Below are 23052 nucleotides of genomic sequence, written 5' to 3'. Positions count from 1 at the left end.
ACTATATGGCTCTTGCATCATATATAGTTTTGTCTGCTGTTCAGTCACAGTATGCTCCATGTATTATAAGCAGAGCAAACTTTTTCCAAACATTAAATCATCTTAAAACATGCTGGTTAAGTCAACAAGGTTTGCCGTCACTAATAGAATTCAGTTTAATGAGGTTTGCTCTAACTATTAATTCCCTACAAACTGGCTCACATGAAGTGCAAAAAGAAATGGTGATGGTTGTTTTTGCTAAAACATGTTTTCGGATTCATTTCATGGAGAAGAAATTCTCAGAATTCTTCATCAAGTCCCAACTCATACTAATGCCGTACCACGACAAAAATATTTTTGGAATGAACCTGAGAACGAGAAATAAAATATTTTGTTTGTAAGTCTGTTACATCTGACAAATGTAATAATTGAGGAGGAGAAAGAAAAAAAATCACATTTACATTGCTGTTTGAGGTATAGGCATACTTCCATGGACTTACTGGAAATCACCATACTGTCAACACTGCACACATGCTGACGTTTGCATGAGAGTACATAGTACACACTTTTCTTTCAAGAATCAATAAATGGCTCTGCCTCGAAGTTCAACTGAACACACTGTAGGAACTCCTCCAGCTACAGGAATCCTTCATACTGTTATAGCCTGTGCAGAGTGTGTGTGTTTGTATGTGTGTGTGTGCTTTTATTCTTTAAGGCTTAACAAAAATCCTTGTTGACTCACCAATGACAGCAGTTTATTTTATTCCGATTGCTCACATTCCCAAAGACAGCTGACGAGGGAGATTGCAATGCAACATTTTTCACGACAATACAGGACAAATGCCACAAGAGGAACAAGATTATCAACACCTATGTAAGCCCAGCCAAAGGAAATTGAAACATAGAAAGACGCAACACTAAACAGAACACAATAAATTGCAGGTGGACAGTTGATAACAATCAGATTATGGGAGTCACAAACATCCTTGGTGCTATTAGTGGGATGATAGTGTAGTAGTAGTAGTGTATTACGCAACGTCTCTCTGAACAGGTAATCAGCCTGGAGTTTTCCACCAGACAGTCTGTGAAGTGAAGAAGCATCTTGACTCAGACTATTTTAACTAAATAAAAGAAGTCCAGTGTACTATATCTAAACTTTAAAAAAAAGTTGCATGCAGATAGTTAGATAAATGTGTAAATTCATGATCAGCAATAACTTATCAACACTGAATCAATATAAAGCTAGCTTGTTAATATTTGCTTATTTATAGGGTTGGCTGGCTACCTGCCAAGTTATTGCTTTTTTTCCCTTGACGTTAGCCTCTGCCAACCCTAAAGTTAAGAGGAGGTCATCAAATAACAAACCATATACACTGGCAGACAAGGGAAAAATGCCAAAAGTGCCACTGAGCACTCACTGGTTTTATTGTTCACTTGCTTTAAATGTTGGAGTTTTAAGTGTAAAACTGCAACTTAAAAGCTTTTTTGTTCAAATTGATTTGTCTCAAAAAAGTACTGCTCAGGAACTGATGTCAAAGTCCAGGTGGTACCAACATTTTTTAATCAATACCCAGCCCGAGTTGTCGTGACCTCGGAAGTACATTTCACCCCATTACGTGCATTTCCTCACATTAAGGGGACACAAGACTTTCGTAACATGATCTGACCTGAACTTTCTCTCTACTTGTGTTGTAGCTTGAGGGTGCACAGACAGAACAGCTGATCATAGGTGGGAAAAATGCTCCTTTTTAAATGATAATGGTTGGGTTGGGTTCTGTCACGTTGGCTGCACTTTGAAATATTAGATCTCTGTGTATATGTTGTCATTTATTCTGAGCATGCTTAGGAAAAGGAGCAGTCACCAAGCAGCTTATATTAACTGTCTGGCAGTTGATGCAGCAGCAGTAGTAGTGCGAGTATGACAAATCTGACCATGAAGAAACATGACAGCCCCATAAACAGCAGTAAAAACAATGTCTCCCCAAATCCTCCACTGTCTTTTTTTGGGGACGTTTTTATCTCTAAATATATGGGTACTATCATGTTATCATTATATAATTGTCTTGTGTAATATACAAACTATCACAGAATAAGTATCATGATATAACCATTAGCGTGGGACATGTATTGTATATTGAGTAGGGGTAGTCCAATGAATCGGCTTTTAATTTATGCCATTTTCTGAATCAGTATTGGTCAATTGTTATTTAATCCTCCAAATATTATTGATGCAAGTTAACTCACTTTTATTCTCAAGTGCATTGCAGTACAAACACAAAGTACTGACTGGAGAGACAGAACCCTAAGTGATGTCCAACTGCCATCTTCATGACCAGTTCGACACTGTGGTGTCTCATACCAATATATCGAATGTTTCTGTCAACTGACGTTGTTTATTATCTAAAGCAGGGAACATGTTCTCTTTAGACATTTGAGTTCATCGAGTCTACAAAGTCTGCTCTGATTTGTTGAGCACATAGCACGGTCCACACTGAATAGTTATAGTCAGGTGAAACTGGAGCAGTGTCTGCATGTTCTTGTATTTAACAGTGGTGGCCTGAGGCAGAGAGAGATGCTAACCTCTGTGCTGCTTTCTCAGGAATGATGTCAGTGATCGGCAGTTAATTGTATGTCACAATCACTCTGTGCATTCGCGAGTCTGCTGTTTATGATTAAAAACATATCCATCAAACAAACACAAGAAAGAAAAAGAAGAAGACTGGCCAGGGTTGCTTCTTTTACATTAGCTACCGTTAGCTAACTTTTCCTCTGGTCACCCAGCGAACGTAAACGCCTCTGTTTCATACCTGTACACATGACAGGCGGATAGCAAACATGCTACACTGTAGTAGACTCGAATACCCACAAAGGCTGACTCCAAACCACCGCTGCAGTTTTGTTTTTTTCCCCCCACTGTAAACCACACCTGTTTATCTGCTGTATCATAGCACGTTAGCTTGCTAGCTCCACTTTCCTGACGCTAGCTACGATAAAAGCTCGCTCACCAGCAGAAGGCCTCCTCTCGCTCCTCTTCCTCTTCTTCACGTCTTCACACGGGAGCCCGGTTTTGCTCCCTTGCATAAACACGAACAGTCCAGTCCAATCCGTGCTCTGCCGACGTTACCGTGAAAGGAGACAGTGCAGTGCATGGAACTCCATGCATCGGCCCGCCTCTCTCCCTCTCGCTCTCTCTCTCTCTCTCTGAGCCTTCAGCTGCGAGTGAGTCCGGGCGGTGGTCTGCTGAGTCCAGCCCCTCAGTGAGCCCCAGCCCCGGGCTGTGACGCTGCTATGACAGACCGACCTATCTGTCCATCTGTCTGTATGTCTGTCTGCTTGAGCCCCGCAGACAAAAGACTCCACAATATGTTGTTGACACAGTGCGTGTAGAACAGAATGAGTGAATCCGCCTGTACAATTGTATTCATATAGCTATATGATTCAATAGGCACTGCCTGCCTTATAGAGAGACACAGTGCCACCTATGGAGGTGGAGTCAGACGAATACATGCATGTAAATGTCCTTTAAACCTTAACCACAAAAACCTCAGAGATATTCAGATTATTATCATACATTTATTTATATTTAAAGGTTACATACTGCAGCTTTAATATGTGATACTGAGCCGTTGACAACAACGTTAGCTGCAACATTTAGACTAATTTAATTTACAAATGCACTGAAAAAAGAAAACGGTTGGATAAACTTCAAAGGTACATTATGTAATAAATGTAAAGCAACTGGCCATAAAATCCTCCTAATATGTCACAGAGACTCAGGAATAATGTTCATATAACAAACTGAACTCAACAACAACAACAGTACAGCCAAAATATTTGCATTAAAAATATATATTTTGCAGTCTGCAAATCATGTTTATGTTTTGAAATCATGTTTTGGCATGTGGCGCCACCTACCGCCGTCTACCAATCATTGCAGTCAGTAGAGTCTCAGCTGCCGAGCAACCACGGGTTGCCAGTTACGTCTGAACTACAACGGCGGAGAAAACGAAACCTAAAAGAGCTCGGTATTTTGAATTTGTGAATGTAGTAACCATTTTTGGCCACATTCTTACAAATGGCGCCTTTAAAAATACTTAAATTGCTAACGCAAAAGGTATACGAACACAGTTTCATTTAACTTGTTAGCTTTTGTTTGAATTAACTGAAATACATTTTTGAGTTTTTGTAAGCATTTTCAGCTTCTTGTGTGTTTCTTTGCACCTTTTTGAAAGTAAACTAAATATCGTTGGTTAGTTGGAGGATGTCTAGAATTTGAAGTTTGAGGACAAAAAAGGAAAGAAAAAGAGTTTTCACCACGTTCTGACATCTTGTGCAGCAAAAAACACAAGTATATGTCCACAGAAAGAATGTAGTAAAAGGAGCAAACACATAGTGTTTGCATCTGTATGCTAAACCTTCTCAGCAGTTACTCCCTCTGCACGATTGCATGATTGATAAGCCTTGAAGAATGCAATGCATTGTAATGTAATGATTCACTGCAATGTTATTAACTTTTTAGTTCTTGTGAATATTAATCTCTAATGGCAAATTAATGATATAAGAATATAACACTCAATTAACAACCAAATGAATCCCCCACTAAGCAAGGACTCGTGAGGACATGATGTGATGTAATTTTTGTGTGGCTTTTGTTGTTATCTTTCTGATGCAGACACAGAGGAACTCCTCCTGAACACTATCTGAGAGGCTCAAGTTTGTTTGGGTTTTAAGGTGGGGAGGTTATGGGGTCAAGCTTTTCTAGAGTGTTTATTAATAAACTCAGAAAATAACTGACACAATCACCTGTTTTACCTGTTTAATTGTGACTTACTGTATATGAGATATATGAGTTTCACTGGTCAAGTTAAAGCACGCTGGTTTACCAAAGATTGCAGGTGGTTAAATGTGTCAAAAATGGACAGAAAGATTAAGATACTTATCCAGACTCAGAATAATGGATTATAGCGTTGGAAACCATCAGCTCTGTAAGTGCTGATTTTAGACTCAAGAGTCTAAAATCTCACAAGACTGTCTCAAATCTCACGAGACTGTCTCAGCTGATCAGCTGGAGTGTATGATTGGTTAATTCCCCATGACTGCTTCACTTAGCTGCACGACTGATCTCAAACAAGAATCCCCAACCATTTCAGTCTACACTGTAAAATCTGTAGAGAACGTCATTGATTTTACATCACAGCACAAGAGCTGTTGATGCACTGCTGCTTCCTTTGGTAAGTTCAAATGTGTTATTTTGGGACTTGTTGGTGTTCAAAAAAAACACAGACTTACCAAATGAGGCAGCAGAAGACCAACAACTTCTATGTTCACACACAAAAAAAAATACTGATTTTCTAAATCCATGTCCATCTTCTCCGGAGTTTCAAAGCAACACAAACTTCAGTTTTCTATCGGAGAAGACAGAAAGCAGTGAACATACACTATTTTAAAGAGAATGTATCAACAGACCTAGATTGTTTTGTGTGTGAGCCTTTTGTTCAGTGGTTAAAATATGGTTTTACCTGCCTCTCACCTGCAAGTTCAAAGGGAGCACACAGCACACATTATATGCACTCCATCGACTCCACGTAAACTAAACTATCCCTTAAGATGTGAAAGTGCCACTTAACGCTCATAATAATTACAGCATGGAAACATACAAAAAAGGTGTTTTTAATTCATTTGTGCAGTTCTACATATTTATCGTTGCTGTCCAGTTTCAGTAAAGTCCAGGTTAATCCCGGACAGCAGCTCTCCACCACAGGAGCGGTTCAACAGCTCTTTCAGCGCTTCATTCACATCATTATTGAAGACCGTGGAGAAGTTGCAGTTGGGATACCCGCCACCGCCTCCGTCCATGGGAAACGACGCCATCACTTCCTGCACCCATTTCAGCTCGTTGCTGAGCTCCAGGCGCAGTGCGTCAAAGTGGCTCAGCCTCTCATTGTAACGGCTGCTGATGGCAGTGAGGCTGCAGCTGAAGGCCTGCATGTCGTCCTGCAGGCCCCTCTTCAAGGCCTCAACCTTGCGGAACTCATAGCGGATTTGCGAGAGCTCGTGGCGCACGCCTTCGCTCTCCTCCTTGTACCAGGCCTCCTTGTCATTGTATATGGAGACCATGGCGTCGATATCTTCCTGCAGGGTGTCATGTGCTGATGCCAGGTCAGTGAAGGAGCTCTCCATCTGGTCAATGTCCTCCACCACCTGAGCAAAGCGCTCAAAGTTTACGTAAGTGTTGTTCGGGGGCATGCTGGAGTGGGACTTGATGGTGTACTCTCGCAGGCGCTTGGTCTTCAGCTGGCGCCGCTCCCGTTTCTTTGGCTCCAGGGTTTTAGTTTCCTCCTTGTGCTCGTTGGACTTTAGGGTTTTGAAAAGACAGAAAAGGATTTGTGTCAGATAAGAACTTGCAGTAAATTCAAAGATGCGAGTAGATGAGAATGTCATGTCACTCATGCAAAGGTGCAGATTTTTGCTTTCTTGTCCTCAGTTTCACAGAAAGATTGAAAGATTTCAACTCAAGCAGAAAAATATGTGTGACGTGGGGTCACAAAAGCAAAAATGTGCAAACCCTGCCAACCTTTTATCAAAAATGGAGGACAAAGTTATTGGTTCCGTAAGTGCACACAAAGGCACAGGTAATCCGAGGATATCTCTCTATCTCTGAAAGCCATATTGACACATTTTAATGCATGAATTGTCTAACTCTCTTTTAGGCCTTTTTTCTACTGCCTTCAGCTGTTATGCCCTAAATATATGTATAATATACTCCCACAAGAGTGCAGGTCTGTTTAATCAATTAATTATTTTAAATCTAGCGCGAAAAACCTACCTGTTTGCCACTGCGTTTGAATGAAATGAAAATGATCTTCGCTGCTACACCTCAGCAATAACTGCAACTTCTTTAAATTTCTATTTCCCCCTCTTTCTTTCCCCCATTTAAACATTTCATCGTGTTTTGTCATGCCTTTTAAATCTTTAATGCTGCTCCTGGAGTATTTCGCTCTCTATTTTATTGTATAGCACTTTAAAATGTCTTGCTGCTGAAATGCGCTATATAAATAAACTTGCCTTGCCTAAGGCTGGAGATAGAGCCTGTAGATAGATCGCTTGACTTACCTTGCCTATCCCAGCTTTATGGTGTAGTATGTGTTTGATAGGGGAACTAATGTCAGGTATAAACAGGGCCAAAATAAAACATCTGAATAAATGTATCTTCTACAACATGATTATAAAATAATTTTACCTTGATCCACGGATGATTCAGAGCATCTTGAATCGTTAATCTTTTCCTGTGAAAGAAAAAGAAAAGAATTGCCTTCACTCTGCACAGAGTTGTTACGGGAACCATCAAAGAAGTAAAACCACAGAGGTTAACCTTCTTCAACCGCTTCACCTTATATCTTTCTCCAGCAGCTGGCTGATGAACTTCTTGGCCAGCTCACTGGTGTGACAAAAAAACTCTTCATCAAACTCGTAATTTACGGCTGAAATGTTTCCCAGTGTGTCCTGTTTGGTCTCCCCCAGGAAAGGTGAGGCACCGCTCAGCCTGGAGCAGGAGATAAAAGAAGGACAACCATCAGTTATTCTTCCTGATTGAAGGAAGCTGTAAATAACATCCCCTTACAGTCCTGACATTAAAATCCATCCTGACAGATCTGATCACAGTGTTGTTGCTCTGTTGTAACGTGAAATAAAGTTTTAACCGTCAAAAAGAGGAGATTGTGTGCAGATCAGCGTAAAACTGCAGTTGGTCAGAAGACATCAGCTGTGGAGGTGGTCTTTAATGCGTCTGTTCTCAGATGTAGAAGAATGTGGCCAAATGTCGCCCTGACAACTGCCGACGAATGTGGTTTGGATATGAAGAAGCTTTCAGTGTGTTCACACCTGAACTCTGAACTGATCGCTCAGGACAGATGCTAGTACCAGGTCTGAACGGGATCTGTGATGCTGATTGTGTTGCAGTTACAGGATGTAGGTGATGACCCCGATGCTCCACATGTCTGCTTCGAGTGCCAGTGGCTCGTAGTTGACAATCTCTGGAGCTTAAGAGGAAAAAAGAAAACATTAGAGGACACACACACATGCATGGTGGGTGAACATGCATGTTACTAGAGGTGCTATAGTAGTTGTTTGCCTTCTCTGAGATTCGCATAACTGCTTTGAATTTAGTCTTCAAGAGAATAAAAAACAGTAGTTGATTTCCTGAAACATTGTGTCCATTGATATAATCGAAGCAACAATTATTGACTTAAACCAGTGGTTCTCAAACATTTTATAAGAAAATATTGAGCTCTCCAGATAACACCATAATCACCAAAGTTAAAATACAGTAGTAACCAGTGGTGCATGTCCCTCAGTTTAAGAAACATGAAGTAAAGGATATTAAAATCCCCTAAAATATAGAGATATAATTTATTGCCCATATCATCCACCCATGACAGATGACAGTAGAAAAATTCCCTCTAGACTTTCTTGAGATATCACATAGTCGTTCACAAGAATGGAACTGACTTACTGTCTGTCCACTGGCTCTCACCTGACAGCATACAAACATCTTACCTACAAACTCAGGTGTCCCAAAGATGTTTTTGAACTCAACCCCAGCTTCAATCTTGTGAGCCAGACCAAAGTCAATGAGTTTGATTCTGGGCAGTGGAACGTTCTTGTCCAGGAGCATGATGTTCTCAGGCTGCAGGCAAGAGAGAAACAACCAGAGTTACATTGTTTTCTTTACCTTTGTTAAACTTTGGGAGTTCTTTTAAAATGAGTTAGTTTTAATTAGTTTTTAGAGGGGGTTTACTAGTTTTTGTTTTTGCAAAGGCTTGGTTTTATGTTAGTTTTTATTAGTTTTAGTGTTAGTTTTTTTGTGATATGGAGTATTTGCGACATGGTCTTTTAGGTTTCGTTTTCGCCGCCATTGTAGATCAGATGTAACTGGCAACCCGTGGTTGCACGACAGCTGAGACTGTTGACTGCAGTGATTGGTAGACAGTGGTAGGTGGCGCCACATGTCAAAACATGATTTCAAAACATACACATAATTTGCGGACTGCAAAAGATTTTTTTTAATGCAAATATTTTGGCTGTACTGTTGTTGTTGGTGAGTTCAGTTTGATATATGAAAATTTTTCCTGAGTCTCTGCGACATATTAGGAGGATTTTATGGCCAGTTGCTTTAAATTTATTATATAATGCACCTTTAACTATAATAACCTTGCAACACACACACATTTTTCTCCACCTGATAGTTACTGCTCCAGAACTACTAAATGGACCCTGTGGTGAGAACTTGTGATCACAGTCATTGTTGAAAGTGTGTCACAGTGTGTTTGGCAGCTGCTCATCATCAACTGATAGAACCTCAAGAAAACAACATGGATTATGTAATTTACAGGACTGTCTGTTGTTTTTGTTGTTTACTGACATTTGTATACATTAAAACCACAGTGAAGTGTGGATCTCTTTTTAAGTAAAAAATACAAATATTGTATATTATCGTAAAGTGCTGAGCTCTGCTGAGTCATAGCGAGCAAGAAATCAAGCTTTAAAGCTTTAATGAAATGTCATGGTTCAGTGGGCTCATGATGAGGCTGCTGCTGAAGTGGTGACATGTCTGGTTCAGACAAACCTTGAGGTCAAAGTGGGCTATTTTTCTTGCGTGAAGGTAGTTGACGCCCTCGAGGATCTGCTTGATGAACTGTGTGGCCTCTTCCTCGCTCAGTGACTCCTTTTGTGCCAGGAAGTCAAACAGCTCCCCGCCAGAAACCCTGAGACACAGACACAGATCATATTAACTCAGCGCGGTCACACTTCGACATGACAAATCAGCCGAGGAGCATGTGGTGATGTGACTGTAAGGGAGGGCTGCTCACGCTGCACACTCGGTGCCAAAACACATCCAAATAGCTGTCTTCATCGAAACTTTATAATCCCATGACATCATGGCATGACACAGAGAGTATCATAGGTGGCTGATGAAGATACTCGCCTAAGGGGGGTGGGGGGGGGGGGGGGCAACAGTGACCAAGTGGTGGAGCAACCTGAAGGTCAAGGGAATTAGAATTCCCACATTTGCTCATCTACATGCCAACGTGTCCCTGGTAAACTCCAAGTTGCTCCTGACAGCTGTGTCGACAGCGTGTGAGTGGGTGTGAAAGATGTGCCATCGAAAAAACATCCAAATATAGATGTGTGTGAGTGAGTGGGTGAACGACAAAAACTGTAATGTGACGTAGCTTTGAGTGGTCATCAAGACTAGAAAAGTGCTATATAAATACAGACTATTTATCATCTACCAGTTAAAAGAATTTTCTTACACTCTTAGAAATAAAAGTGCTAAGTAGAACCATATAAGGTTCTTGGGCTTGTCCTCATAGGAGAACCCTTTTTGGCTCCAGGTAGAACCATTTTTATAAAGGTTCCACCTGGAACCCTTTTAAAACCCTTTATTCAGGAAAAGGGTTTTAAAGGGTTCTCTGGATCAAAATGGTTCTTACTGGAACCATTAGTGTTACCAAGAACCCTTGAAAAACCCTTTCTTCGGGGTAGGGTTTTTCAGAAGCAAATGGTTCCAGGTAGAACCTCAGCCCTTGTAGAAGAACCCTTTTGGAACCCTTATTTCTAAGAGTGTACACTGCTGGGGTGGTTTGTAGGACGTGACCTAAAAATCACTGTGTATTTTTTTTTTTTTTTTGCAACCCAGTGGCTCACTGATCGTACATGAGCTGAAACAGTTCTCAACAAAAAGACATTAAAAAAGAGAATGTTGTGAAGCTTTGTTACACATTTGGAGGGCTTGTCAATTAAAACTGACCCCTTTAAAGGGGCTTAGCTCTAATATTAACAATATTAATTAATATTGTTATTTTTTTTAAACCCACAATCATTCTAATCACTGCACCAAATATAATAATACACCAAACCAACATGTTCTAGTTTACATAATAATAATTGTTTTGCCTATGATTGGCTTTGGAGGGTCAAGAATATAATTTTTCTATGATTAAATGAAACATCTTATTTTGCTCATTTGTTGAGAAAAAACTACCATCTACAGGAAAACCAGCGAAATTAACTTATAAACAGAGGGAAATGGGGTGGTGAATAGTAAACTATGCAATTCTGAAGCAATAAATTGTATGATTTTATATCCTAACGACAGTGAGATCAACCTACAGCCATTTCGAATGTGTTCCAGAAATGACACAGTAACACACTGGACACTCACAGCTCCAGGATCAGAACCACATCTGTGCGATTCTCGTAGACATCGTGAAGCGTGACAATGTTGGCGTGTTGAATCTGCTGCAGGATGTTCACCTCCCGCTCAATCTCCTCCCGCCGCACTCCCCTAGAGCTGGCCATGCTCTGGCGCTTCTTGATGAACTTGGCGGCAAACTGCAGTCCTGTGCTTTTCTCGGTGCATTGCTTTACAATAGCAAACTGACCACTGATGGAAGAGAGCAAACAAACACTCAGATTACACCTGTACACATGAACACACAGATCAGGTGAGGACTAAAATGATTAGATTAGATTTTTAGTGATATAAAGTCAGTCAATTAATGCAAATATTTGTAATTATATTCAAAAAAATACAAAAGTGGACAATGTTTATCCATAAATAATGGCAATAATGAAAAATTATTTCTACTCCAATGACAAGATGTGTATCTGTCAATGACATCTGCTTATTTACATATTTAGTCCATATTAAAATAACTAAAAACTGGACTTATGTTTTGCATTTTTGCCAAATTGTAAATACAGTATATTTCAATCCTTAACATTTCAATTCAACAATGATTTACACAACACAAATGTGTGAAGCCAGTGAATATAATTTAACATGTTTTGTTAAAAAAACTCTTCACTTCAACACATAGTTCACCCTGAGAAATTACTCAAAATAGCACAATTAAGAAGCCCACGTTCAAGTTGTCTCATTTCCACTTTCTTCAAACTTCAATTACATCAAGGACAAGGTTTACGGGTAACTTGTTGTCACTGCCAGCCTGTGGTAATATTTTCATAATTTAGTGTTTAATGGTTTTGTAATACCTACAGACATACACGCCTCATATAGATAAGGGGAGTACCGGCACTTATTTTTTCCCCATTTCACACACTGTCACTTCACAGTCAAGTACTATATAATATATATTTGCATACTCTGTTGTTCAATGGCTCGTTTTCTAATAAACCGTCATGTGGAGGAGAGGTGATCAATTACATTGGGCGGGGGCCCGGGATGTGATGGATGGAAACATCACTTACATCAGTGCACGCCACAGAAACCAGAGATAAACTCTGTCCAGATGCTTCTTCGATGAGTGTATGACCAAGACAGCAGCAGCGGTGGTTTGAGGAGGCTATTCTCAATTTGCAGTGTGTAACTATAGTTTCAGCAAAAAGATGTATAGATTGAATTAAGTATTCAAAAGATATTCATTAGGTTGGATGAATAGTGTGAGGACTTTTGAAAAACTAAGACAGTCAGACATTATCAGACTCCATACATTTTATTTCTGGTTCGTAAACTAATACTCTACTTCCTGGTCCTGGCACAGCTAAAAATAGACAAGTCTTAAAAAAAAGCAGCTCGACAGTTGTCACCGTACGGCTCGTCCTCTAAACTACAGCTTGTTTTTTTACTTCTCCTCAAGTCGTATAGAAACTTCAAATGTTGTTAATCGGTCACAGGAGATGCTCTGTCTGTCCCACTGTTCAAACTAACATTTTACTGACGCAGGAGCAACTAACCCAGTTAGTGATTTAGAGGCATTTTCATAATAGTTTGATGAGAAGTGACCTACATACTAGTTACTATCTAACCTCTCATTTCCATGATGGTGTCTTAATATCAATCTGTTATTTAAACAGAGAGCTCTGTGATACAAAGGACAAAACCAATTCAAACTAATAAATACTAGACTCTGCTTTAGGTATTTCTTTATCATAATTACCATCACATAGTTTACATGAAATACTGAGAATAGTGAGAATAAGATCTGTACCTTCCCAGCTCTTCGCCGATTTCGTAGAAATCCTCCACTTTCTGTTGTTTGAATAAATCCATGTCAGCGTAGGTCAGTGACTGTTAACCTGCAACAACAGACACACTCACTGTTACTGTCACTATCACTGTAAAAAGCTTTGACTCAACATAACCGATGAAAGAATTAGTTAGTCGGGCTAAACACCAGAAAGTGTCTTAATATTATAAATAATATTTAAAAAAAAATAAAAAAATAAAACAAGAAATTGAGTGAATAGATATTTTACCACATGAGATGTTTCCATGTGCTGCATGTCCTCCCCCCTGTCCTGCTCTGTGTCTGTGATGTGTGTGTGGACAACAACAGGCTCATGCCTAACCCTAACCAGCAGGGGGCAGTGCTGTGCAGCAGGCACATGCAATACTACAAACTGCTAATTTATTAGGAGGCAGCACTGGAAATAACCTTATTCAGAAAATACAAATTTAGCATAGGGACAGTATTATGTTGTTTAAGTACCTGATGCAGCATCAGTTTAAAAATACTGAATATGTTGTGTTTGTTTTGATTATTTGACGTGGTGGTGTGAGTATCTTGTCCCCAACACATTAATGAAATCAAACATAAACATGTTGCTCCCTGTAATCAACAACAAAAGCAAACCCAGAGTGGAATGAACTGTGATGAATATGGGAGCAGGAAGTCAGGTAGTAAAATGAAGCTGATAAGAGGAGAGTCACAGGTGAACTAGCTGGAACAATGGCACCTCTCAGCACAGTGGACAGTATAGTCAAACGAGGTGCGTCGTCATCCTTCACACAGCAGAGAGTATAGTCAGTGAGGAGCGGGAGGATGGAGAAGAAGGTGTGCGTCGCCCTGCAGCCAGAGAATGAGGGTGGCTTGAAGGAGCTGGTGCTCAGGTGGTTCATCGAGACACAGACCCAGGCTCTCATCCTCAACAACGGAAACTTTCCAGACTGGTTTCATGGCTTTGCTGCGCGGAAGTAAGAAAAACAGAGAAGAGAGGAGTGTCAGTGTCAGAAATTATATTCAATTCATGGTTTGTTTTGGCCTTGTGAGCTTTTAATAGACTGTGGTAGATGCATCTGCCTTTACTGTGTGGTTATTGACATTTCCATAATAATCTTTTAGCATGATTTCGATCTGTAAAGTGTTATGAAAAGGAATTCAACTTCTGCACTTCCTCAAGACTTAATATTTGAAGACCGATCGCAAATCATTCCAGAGCGAGAGGTCACTCTAGAACTCGATTTACACTATGCTGAAAGGTTATAATAGAATTATTGATCAATAACCACATAAAGCTGCATCAGCAAAGCTGCTGCTGACAGTGTTTTTTAATAGTTTGATTTGTAAGAACTGCACTTGCTTCTTGTTTGAATAATCAACACTCTTTCTCTCTCACCGTCAGGGAAGCAGAGGACTTACTGAGAGATAAAGCTCTGGGCTGTTTTCTGGTTCGCCTCAGCGATAAAGCCATCGCCTATATCCTGTCCTACAGGTGAGAGGAAGTATGTTTGCAGATCAGTGATAAAATCCCCCGTGCTGAGTCTCACTGTTGTCATTTATTCCCATTTCCAAAGGGGCCTTGACAGGTGCCGCCATTTTGTCATCACCCAGAGGCAAGATGGCCACTTTGTCATATCAGGAGACTGTCAGTCCTACCACAGTGTCACAGAGCTGATCGAGCACTACAGGGTCAGCCCGATTCAGCCGTTTGGAGAATACCTGACCTGGAGCTGTTCTCAGGTGAGGAGGGTGGGGCTGTTAACCTGCAGCTCTGGTTTTGTCAACATTAATAACACTGTCTATTTCTTTTAGGAGAGCACAGGTGAACTGTATGATGTGGTGAACCACACTCCCAAAGGGAAGTCAGGGGTGAGTGTCCAGGCTCTGCGGACTCTGTGGGACCAGAAAAACCATCATCAGAGGGACAACTCAGCTGTAGAACAGCTTCCTGCTCTGCTTCCAAAATCTAAGAACAGAAGATTGACTGGAACAGTGTCCATGAATGCAGTGTCCCTCGCTCAGGTAGGACTTTCATTAACGACAAAAGACAGAGGACACAAGGACCTGGGGATGTTAAGGTCCAAAGGGAAAAAAATGACCTGCGCCAATGCAGCATGGTTTTCATGATAAAATCTTGTTCTTATACTTTTCTGCAAATCATAGGAAAGGTTATGTTATTTACGATGTCATGAAGACATTTCTGAGTTTATATGGGGAGGATGTTGATACTATGAGGAAAAACCTTCCAAACTTGGTGCTTTTGGGGCCTAAACCTACTGTGTGCAAACACCAGTAACTTATAATTTAGATGCAATATTAATTTCTTTCTTTCCTTTCTGCATGGAGTTTGCATGTTCTCCCACTGTGTGTGTGAGTTTTCTCCTGGTTCTCCAGTTTCCTCCCACAGTCCAAGAACATCCATCGATCCAGCCATCGATCTTCTACCGCTTTATCCTACCACATGAGGGTCGCGGGGGGTGCTGTGCCAATCTCAGCTGACATGGGGCGATACGAGGGGTACACCCTGGACAGATCTCCAGATCATCACAGGGCCACATATAGAGACAAACAACCATTCACTCTCACATTAACACATGTGGTCAATTTGGAGTGTCCAATTTGCCTAATCCCCAAATCTACAGTGTGGGAGAAAACTGGAGAACCCGGAGAAAACCCATGGTCTTCTTGCTGCAAAGGCAGGAGGGCTAACCCAGTCCAAAAACATGCAGAAGTTAATTGGACACTCCAAATTGGACCATAGGTATGAATGTGAAGGTGTGTGGTCCCACCTTTTGCCCTAGCTCAGCTGGGATTGGCACTAGCACCCCGCTTGACCCTTATGTGGAGGATAAAGCGGTAGATGATGAATGAATGAATGAATGAACGAGTCATTGGAAGTTTTAGCCTGAGGTGACACAGGTGATGTGATCCAAGCAGCACACAGCCATCGATGACTAAAAGTGAGCGTTGTGCTGGTGTGTGGTGTTTTTCAGGGTGCACCTCCAGTACCAAAGAGGGGTGTTACTCTGGGCTTGTCTCTGAGGGAATCTTTACCAGACACAACATCAGTGCGACAGCGAGGAAACACGAGCTCATTTCTAGGGGATCTGTGTCCACCTGGAACTACCTGCTCTGACCTGACACAGGCTGAGGACAGGAGCATGTCTCTGCAGTCTCTACCACAGCTGGACAACAACAACAAAATGGAGGAGGAGGAGGAGGAGGAGGAGGAGGAGGAGGAGGAGGAGGAGGAGGAGGAGGAGTACTCTAATCAGATCCAATATACAACATTAGGAGCCCTTTTTGCTCACACACCTCTAAAGACAGTCACCCACCACGATTACTCCCTCCATAAACCTGCTGCTCAGAGGATGAGCTCCTCCAGGTCACTGCAGCCGTGCAATGATCTGGGAATGCTAAGGTCCAACCCCCTGTACGAGATGTCTGTGGCGCCCGGTGGGTGTTCGGCCCAGCAGGAAAACGGCTTGTACGCCGAGGTCCCCGCAAGACTAGCACCAGCCGGCCTACCCGATGACACCTATGAGCAGATCCCTGAAGAGGCCGCTGCCACTGTCCACGGCAACACCTACGAGTCTCTGGATGATATGAAGAAAAAGTCTAAATCCACCTGGGGGAAAAATGTGAGTTAGACACTGTGAGCACTGAGATGTTGGTGGTCAGCGCAGAATCGTCCTCACATCTTGTCCTCTTCTCTTCTTTCTTTCTTCTTTTTTTTTTTTTTACAGAGCATGGCATGGAGGAAATTCCTTCCTGAATACAAGAAGAAATAAAGGTGTGGAGCAGGAATCAGCTTGAGGATGATTCTGGCTACAGCTGCAGAAATAAAATAAGCAGTTGTATATTTGTATTTTATCAAGTATGAACGCATAGAATGTCCATACTTAATAGAAATTAATAGAACAAAATTTAATAAATTGAGCAGTACTTTGCTTTGAGGTATATTCTCTTCATTTTCATGTTTTGTATGCATGAACAATTTTTTTTCCACCATAATATTAATTTTGGTGGTGGTAGTAGTGATATTTTATGGCTGTGATGACTTTTAAGGTAATAAAAAAAAATCATTAATTTGTGTATTTTGTCACTGAACATTTCACCTTCTGGAAAACACACGCTTATATTAAACTTACTTTGCACAGAAGGTTGAAGAAACGCTCCATCCTTTCAACATTGTCAAACATAAAAGTTCCTGCAGTTTATTCCATACATCGCACTTAATATATCATGAATCAGTTTTTATATTGTCAATAACAATGTGTCTATTTGCCTTGTGATGGACTGGCGACCTGTCCAGGGTGTACCCTGTCTTTTGCCCTATGTCAGATGGGATTGGCACCAGTGTCCCCCCACGACCGAGAGACCTAAAACAACCAAAAAAAATAAAATAAAAAAATAAGACACATCCATTCATTCATTCATCCATCTTCTACCAATGTATATATAATTTTTAATGTTTTGTTTACATGTTTGCTGTGGTGGAACCAAAGACAAATGTTCACTTCGTGGACAATAAAGTATTCATATTCGTATCTCTTTGAAGATGTTTTTCCTCTATTACTGTGTTGTGCCTGTTCGTAGACTTTTGTGTCTCTCTGGGGTTACTTCTACTACTACTACTACTTATAATTTTACCACTACTTCTAATTCTACTACTACTATTAATACTACTTCTAATTCTACTGCTTCTATTATTACTACTACCACCACTATTGCGTCTACTACTTTCACTGCTACTGAGTGTAATGCTGCCCTGCACAGTTCTCCACCATGCTGGACAACAAGAGGCGTGATGCTGCAGTACACGGGTGCACTACACGTAGTTCAAAGTTGTTTTGAGTCTTTGAAGTTCTGTCTGTCTTTGAGGTTGTTTATGTGTTTTATGATTGTTTCTTTGTTTGTTAGTTGTGATTCCCTTGCCTGTGGTCGTTTTAAGTAAGTGCTTTTATTGTGGTTATGTCAATTCCACTCTTTGTAAAAGAAAAAAAAAGTGCGGTGCAGCTCCTCTCTTAACCACTAGATGACAAGCTCGTGTTTTGTGCCACTGTGACGCTGCTTGGGGAGAAGAAGAAGAAACTGCGGAAGTAGGTCTCCCAAATAGATTCCCGTTGGAAGAGTAAAACACCGCGGCCCCTCTTGTTCACATTAAAACGAATCAAACCTCGGACTGACATTCCCCCTAAAAGACAATGGGCACCAGAGATGACGAATATGACTATTTGTTCAAAGGTAAAAATGAATATTTTCTCATTACGTCTGTCGGTATGTTAGCCGAGAGGCTAACCAGGCCAGCTGACTGGCTGCCAGGCTAACGTAGCCACCGCCGCCGCCACCAACCTTTGTGCTGTGATCGTGTTTCAGTGAGTTGTCCGTGACATGTCAGTGACTATAACTTACGGACAGACACAGAGCGACTCTTCCTGAACCCCGTGTGTGAAAACACTCGTGGATCCGACTCGTTGTGTCCTCAAACCATCAACTGACAGGGCGGCTCCGACGTTAGCTGTTAGCCCGCTTTTTTAGCTGCTCCCGTCTGTGGGCGCGGACACACCTAACGTTAGTTAACCGTTATCACATTATCCACATGAGGAGCCGGCAGAGCGGAGGAGCACGGACCCACAAAAGTCACACATTTAAGCCGTTTATAGCGGAACAATGTGCTAACATGTTAGCCTCAAGGTTAGCCGGGGTTTCTGTAGGAAAAGCACCGTTAGACGAACAATTAAACAAACCGCGTCCGTGTCAATAATGTCGTGTTTACTCAAATCATGTAATAATTATGACGACGTTTAAATAATCAAGTAGCAGACTAAAACAACACATTCTGTATTGTAGTGATGTCATGTTTTATGTATGGCGATGATGCTCAACACATCCTCATCAACACAACACCAAATATCCACACTGTTATAAATCTGCTGCTGAATTATTGAGAGCTGATAAATCGATTAGGGTACATCAATAAATAAATAAATAAGAGGAATCGAAATAAAAGACACCTAAAGATGACATTTTAAAATATGTGATAAATGTGTTTTTCCACAAATTGTCACTACACTAACAACAATAATAACAACTACTGCCAGAAGATTATAGGAAAGGAAGACATAAGGAGGATATATACAGATAATAAACTATGAGCTTTGTTCATATAACTTTGGAAGAAAACAAAACTAGGAGTGTATTAAAAACATCACTGAGCCGAAAGTGAGTTTCAGTTTCCAGTTAAGTGTCACTGAATGCAAATCATTTAGTTTTTGTTTAAGGCTGAAATTTGAGAGATTAAAATAAGAAAATTTAGGGAAGTTCATTACCTGTCTCCAATGTAATTTGTATTATTTTTATTTTGCAGTCGTCCTCATTGGAGACTCTGGCGTGGGGAAGAGTAACCTGCTGTCCCGGTTCACTCGCAACGAGTTCAACCTGGAGAGTAAGAGCACCATCGGGGTTGAGTTCGCCACGCGTAGCATTCAGGTCGACGGCAAGACGGTGAAGGCGCAGATCTGGGACACAGCTGGTCAGGAACGCTACCGTGCCATCACATCAGCGTGAGTGCAGAGAGATCAGGACGTGTAGCTGTGAAACGATTAAATGAAAAGATCAGTGCTTTGTTGAGTTTGTTACACACACTTCCTTCTACTCCACTCTGAAAATGGTTGTCTTTCCTGGTTGCGTGGCTCTGCTGTAGGTACTACCGCGGGGCGGTGGGCGCTCTCCTAGTCTACGACATTGCCAAGCATCTCACCTATGAAAATGTGGAGCGCTGGCTGAAGGAGCTGAGAGATCACGCGGACAGCAACATCGTCATCATGCTGGTGGGCAACAAGAGCGACCTGCGTCACCTTCGCGCCGTTCCCACTGATGAGGCCCGTGCCTTCGCTGGTAAAATCTAATTTTAAATATTTTAAATGAAATTACAAAAATGTTATAACACGCCTTTGCGTACAGAAAATTCAATAACAAATCATACACTCAAACAAAGGTCAATAATAAACAAGTATAATAGTATATATTACATATATGTTACAAATTTCTACCACTATTCAAATCAATAATAAAATGAGATTAACATGAACATGTCACCTAATGTCATCGTGTTAAAAAATATATGTGCAGACACTATATGACATGCTAATAGTATAAGGATGTATGCTAACTTTATATACTGTATACGTAATATATATGTTTGACTTTGACCTGCAGAGAAAAACGGTTTATCTTTCCTGGAGACGTCAGCTTTGGACTCAACCAACGTAGAGACAGCCTTCCAGACCATTCTGACAGGTGTGTACTGGGTATATACACGTGTATATATACATTATCTCAAGGCATTGTACATATATTAAGGCAGAAACCTTTATAATATCATAATAGAGAAGACAAATCCAGCAGTTCACACAATGAGCAAACCCAAGGCATCAGTGGAGAGCTAAAAAAAATACCTTTTAACTTAAAGAAACCTCTGATAGAACCAGACTCAAAAATTTGCAGAATCTGCCTCACCCGGTTGGGGTGAAAGAAAAATGGGGGACAGAGGAGAGGTGGGCAGATTACAGTGGAAGTAAAGTCTGGACACACTTACGCACACATACTTTATTATCATGTGGTCTTATCTTTTGAGGCGTGTCAAAACAATGATTGACAGACTCATCTGACTGTCAATCATTAAAAAGCAATCAAAAGAACGCTCACTGATATTGGAAGATTAAAACCAAAATGATTTTGTATTGATCTGTCAATACCCCAGCAAAATCTCTACACACACACACACACACACACACACACACACACACAACAGTTTGTCAAAGTCAACATTTAGGTTTGTGTATTGAAATCTCTAGTGAAGCCTAAATTACACTGTCCCCTCCTTCCCTCCTCAGAGATCTACCGCATCGTCTCTCAGAAGCAGATGTCGGAGCGTCAGGAGAGCGATATGTCCCCGAGCAACAACGTGGTCAACATCCAGGTGCAGCCCACTGAGAACAAACCAAAGATGCAGTGCTGTCAGAACATCTAGCCCCGCCCACCGCCGGTCTGCTGCTACTCCCCTCCTCCTCCACCTCTTCTCCCCTATCCCTCTCTCCCCATTTCCTGGCTCACTACTCCATTCCCCCCCCTTCCCCTCAGAGAATAGACTGCCTTGCGTACTGTGTGGTGAGGGAGGGACGACTCACGGCTTCAAAGCTGTGACTTCACCTCTGCTCCCACCTGTACCTGCCTCCCCCCTCCTCCCCTTTCTCCCCCCCCCACCCTAGGTGAATATATCCCAGTATAAGAAGAAGTCGCTGAGTGGGGTGCCCCCCTCCAGCAGGACAGTAGGCAGTGAGCATTTCATATCATGTTAGATTTCATTAGTGTAGAAGCGCTGACACAAACGTCTTAATATATGAATGTGATGAGTTTTTCTTCTTCTTCTCCACTTTTTTATTGTCTCTGTCTTGTATCATATATCGACTGCAGCTGTATATGAATTTAAAGCACATCAAGGTTGCTGTGTTTTTCCTATATATATATATATAAATATATATATATATCCTGTCATTTTAGGCCCTGCCCCCTCCTCTTTAGTGCAATGTACTGTTGGAAACCATGTGGATGTATGGAGCACAACGTTACGCGTGTGCGTCCATGCGCTCGTAGTTAAAATTGCATCTGATTGCTGTGAATATTACGCCAGTGAAAATGTTTTGTGAGTTTTAAGTTTGCGCCATGGAAAACGTCGAGTCGAGTGTGTACAAAGTGAAGTAGCCTTGTGTACCCTGCGGCCGCCGTGTCAACAACGGTCGATGGGTTCGGACCAGCTTTGCATGGCACCCTGCTGCGTTGCATGTCCACTCATGGTAATGTTGTCCCGCTCGAAGTGGCGCCATGTTGTGGTTGTAGACCACCAGAATTTAGGAAAAACAGTTTGATTTGTTTTAAACTACAACTATGCACAAACAAGCTGTTTGGATTGTTTTTTCCCCCCCACTTTATAGCTCATGAAGGAATAAAAAGACAGCAAAGGTATCCTTTCATTTACATTCCCATCATATCCAATAATATTATAATCACCCGTCTCCTGGAAGTCGTGCAAACTGAGCTCTGCATGTAACCAAACACGTAGTTGCAACACAGAGGAAACAGGAAATGGATGAAGTTGTGTCAAAAAACGTTGCACTGAACCTTGTAACATGTATTTTAGTAAATCTGCACCTCACATCACGTTAGATGAAACCGCGTTTTAAAGATTAAACGGTTAAATGTTAGACGCCGCAGAGTCGCAGAGGTTAATGTGTTTCCTGAAAAGTAAAAGATTTTGAGGCTCATTTTTTGAGAATGAGCCTCGTTCTGATTAGATTCTGGTCACAGTGCCTCCTTCATCTGTGTCACAAAACACGCACCTCATTCACCTGTGACCAGGTCATACCTGCCTCCTCCGTAACCACTAACCCCCCTCAAACCACTAACCAGTGACCCGTCTGTTGCTGGAGACAGAGTGCCGCGTTGTCCCGTCACATGAAGCCTACCAACACCGAGCTGCCTCTGACTTCAACCCAGTGCATGGCTTTCTGTACGACTGCAACTCCGCTGTTGCATCGCCTTATGTATCTAACATTGCCATTACTGTCCATGGGGTTAGCCCGGGGTTAGCTAACGTGTGCTCAACAAGCTGACCGTCATGTGTTAACACCCCTCTCATCAACGACCCATTAACTGAACCCTGGAGCTTGTTCTGTAGAAGACGCAGGACGCAGCCGCGCGCGCATGTGTGTGTGTGAAGATGCTGAGGGTGGAGTGTGTGAGCTTGGCTGGCAGTGCCAATGGCGTTTCTTGGAACAGACGGCACTGCCAGCCGAGCCCATCCAGACTCGCTTTCCTCTGGTCCTGTTTCATGCTCCTTTGTTGTTCTGTGTGCGTGTGTGTGTGTGTGTGTTTTGTTTGTTTCTTTTTTTTTTTTTTAATTGTTTGAATTATAATTTTTTTTTTTTTTACTTTATTCTAAAAGTGACTGTAAATTCCAGTGTGTGAAATGTCATGTCAGTGAATC

The 23052-nt window shown here is 41.5% G+C and overlaps 4 protein-coding genes across 6 annotated transcripts in view; 2 read left to right on the top strand and 2 right to left on the bottom strand.

Annotated features, from left to right (window-relative positions):
• herc1 (HECT and RLD domain containing E3 ubiquitin protein ligase family member 1) overlaps positions 1-3153 on the bottom strand; it is a 46722-nt gene extending 43569 nt beyond the window's left edge. For both annotated transcript variants that reach the window (XM_083900811.1, XM_083900812.1), the window contains exon 1: positions 2985-3153. The gene's annotated coding sequence lies outside the window, so the exon portion shown is untranslated. The remainder of the gene's footprint in view (positions 1-2984) is intronic.
• Positions 3154-4807: 1654 nt separating this feature from the next.
• dapk2a (death-associated protein kinase 2a) lies at positions 4808-13354 on the bottom strand. 2 transcript variants are annotated; one of them, XM_083901056.1, is made up of 10 exons: positions 13261-13308; positions 12993-13080; positions 12253-12371; positions 11204-11425; positions 9605-9743; positions 8536-8665; positions 7943-8018; positions 7370-7522; positions 7220-7265; positions 4808-6333 (listed from the first exon to the last, which is right to left on the bottom strand). In XM_083901056.1, the coding sequence occupies exons 4-10, from the start codon at positions 11338-11340 to the stop codon at positions 5677-5679; spliced, it is 1338 nt and encodes a 445-aa protein (XP_083757182.1). In that variant the 5' UTR covers positions 11341-11425; positions 12253-12371; positions 12993-13080; positions 13261-13308; the 3' UTR covers positions 4808-5676. The 2 variants fall into 2 exon arrangements, with proteins under 2 accessions (XP_083757182.1, XP_083757181.1); XM_083901055.1 differs by lacking the exon at positions 12253-12371 and having other exon boundaries at positions 13261-13354.
• A 472-nt stretch (positions 13355-13826) lies between these two features.
• On the top strand, positions 13827-16795 carry sh2d7 (SH2 domain containing 7; the record flags this gene model as incomplete). The annotated part of the gene is made up of 6 exons (XM_083900580.1): positions 13827-13978; positions 14407-14496; positions 14579-14744; positions 14817-15026; positions 16328-16645; positions 16751-16795. 6 exons carry the CDS (start codon positions 13827-13829, stop codon positions 16793-16795), a joined length of 981 nt encoding a protein of 326 aa, XP_083756706.1.
• Positions 16796-18114: 1319 nt separating this feature from the next.
• Positions 18115-23052, top strand: rab11a (RAB11a, member RAS oncogene family). Its single transcript, XM_083900872.1, has 5 exons — positions 18115-18251; positions 19375-19570; positions 19711-19904; positions 20226-20306; positions 20903-23052. The coding sequence occupies exons 1-5, from the start codon at positions 18212-18214 to the stop codon at positions 21037-21039; spliced, it is 648 nt and encodes a 215-aa protein (XP_083756998.1). The 5' UTR covers positions 18115-18211; the 3' UTR covers positions 21040-23052.

The sequence above is a fragment of the Microchirus variegatus genome, assembly GCF_963457635.1.
Source record: "Microchirus variegatus genome assembly, chromosome: 14".
NCBI lineage: Eukaryota > Metazoa > Chordata > Actinopteri > Pleuronectiformes > Soleidae > Microchirus > Microchirus variegatus.
This window is presented reverse-complemented; position numbering and strand designations above follow the sequence as displayed.

Coding starts and splice junctions, on each gene's coding strand:
- rab11a (XM_083900872.1), top strand. CDS start 18,212: ATGGGCACCAGAGATGACGAATATGACTATTTGTTCAAAG. Junction 19,571..19,710: donor TACCGTGCCATCACATCAGC/GTGAGTGCAGAG, acceptor GCTCTGCTGTAG/GTACTACCGCGGGGCGGTGG. Junction 19,905..20,225: donor TGAGGCCCGTGCCTTCGCTG/GTAAAATCTAAT, acceptor TTTGACCTGCAG/AGAAAAACGGTTTATCTTTC.
- dapk2a (XM_083901055.1), bottom strand. CDS start 13,054: ATGGATTTATTCAAACAACAGAAAGTGGAGGATTTCTACGAAATCGGC. Junction 8,666..9,604: donor TAGCCCACTTTGACCTCAAG/GTTTGTCTGAAC, acceptor TCTTGCCTGCAG/CCTGAGAACATCATGCTCCT. Junction 6,334..7,219: donor TGAATCATCCGTGGATCAAG/GTAAAATTATTT, acceptor AAAACCCTAAAG/TCCAACGAGCACAAGGAGGA.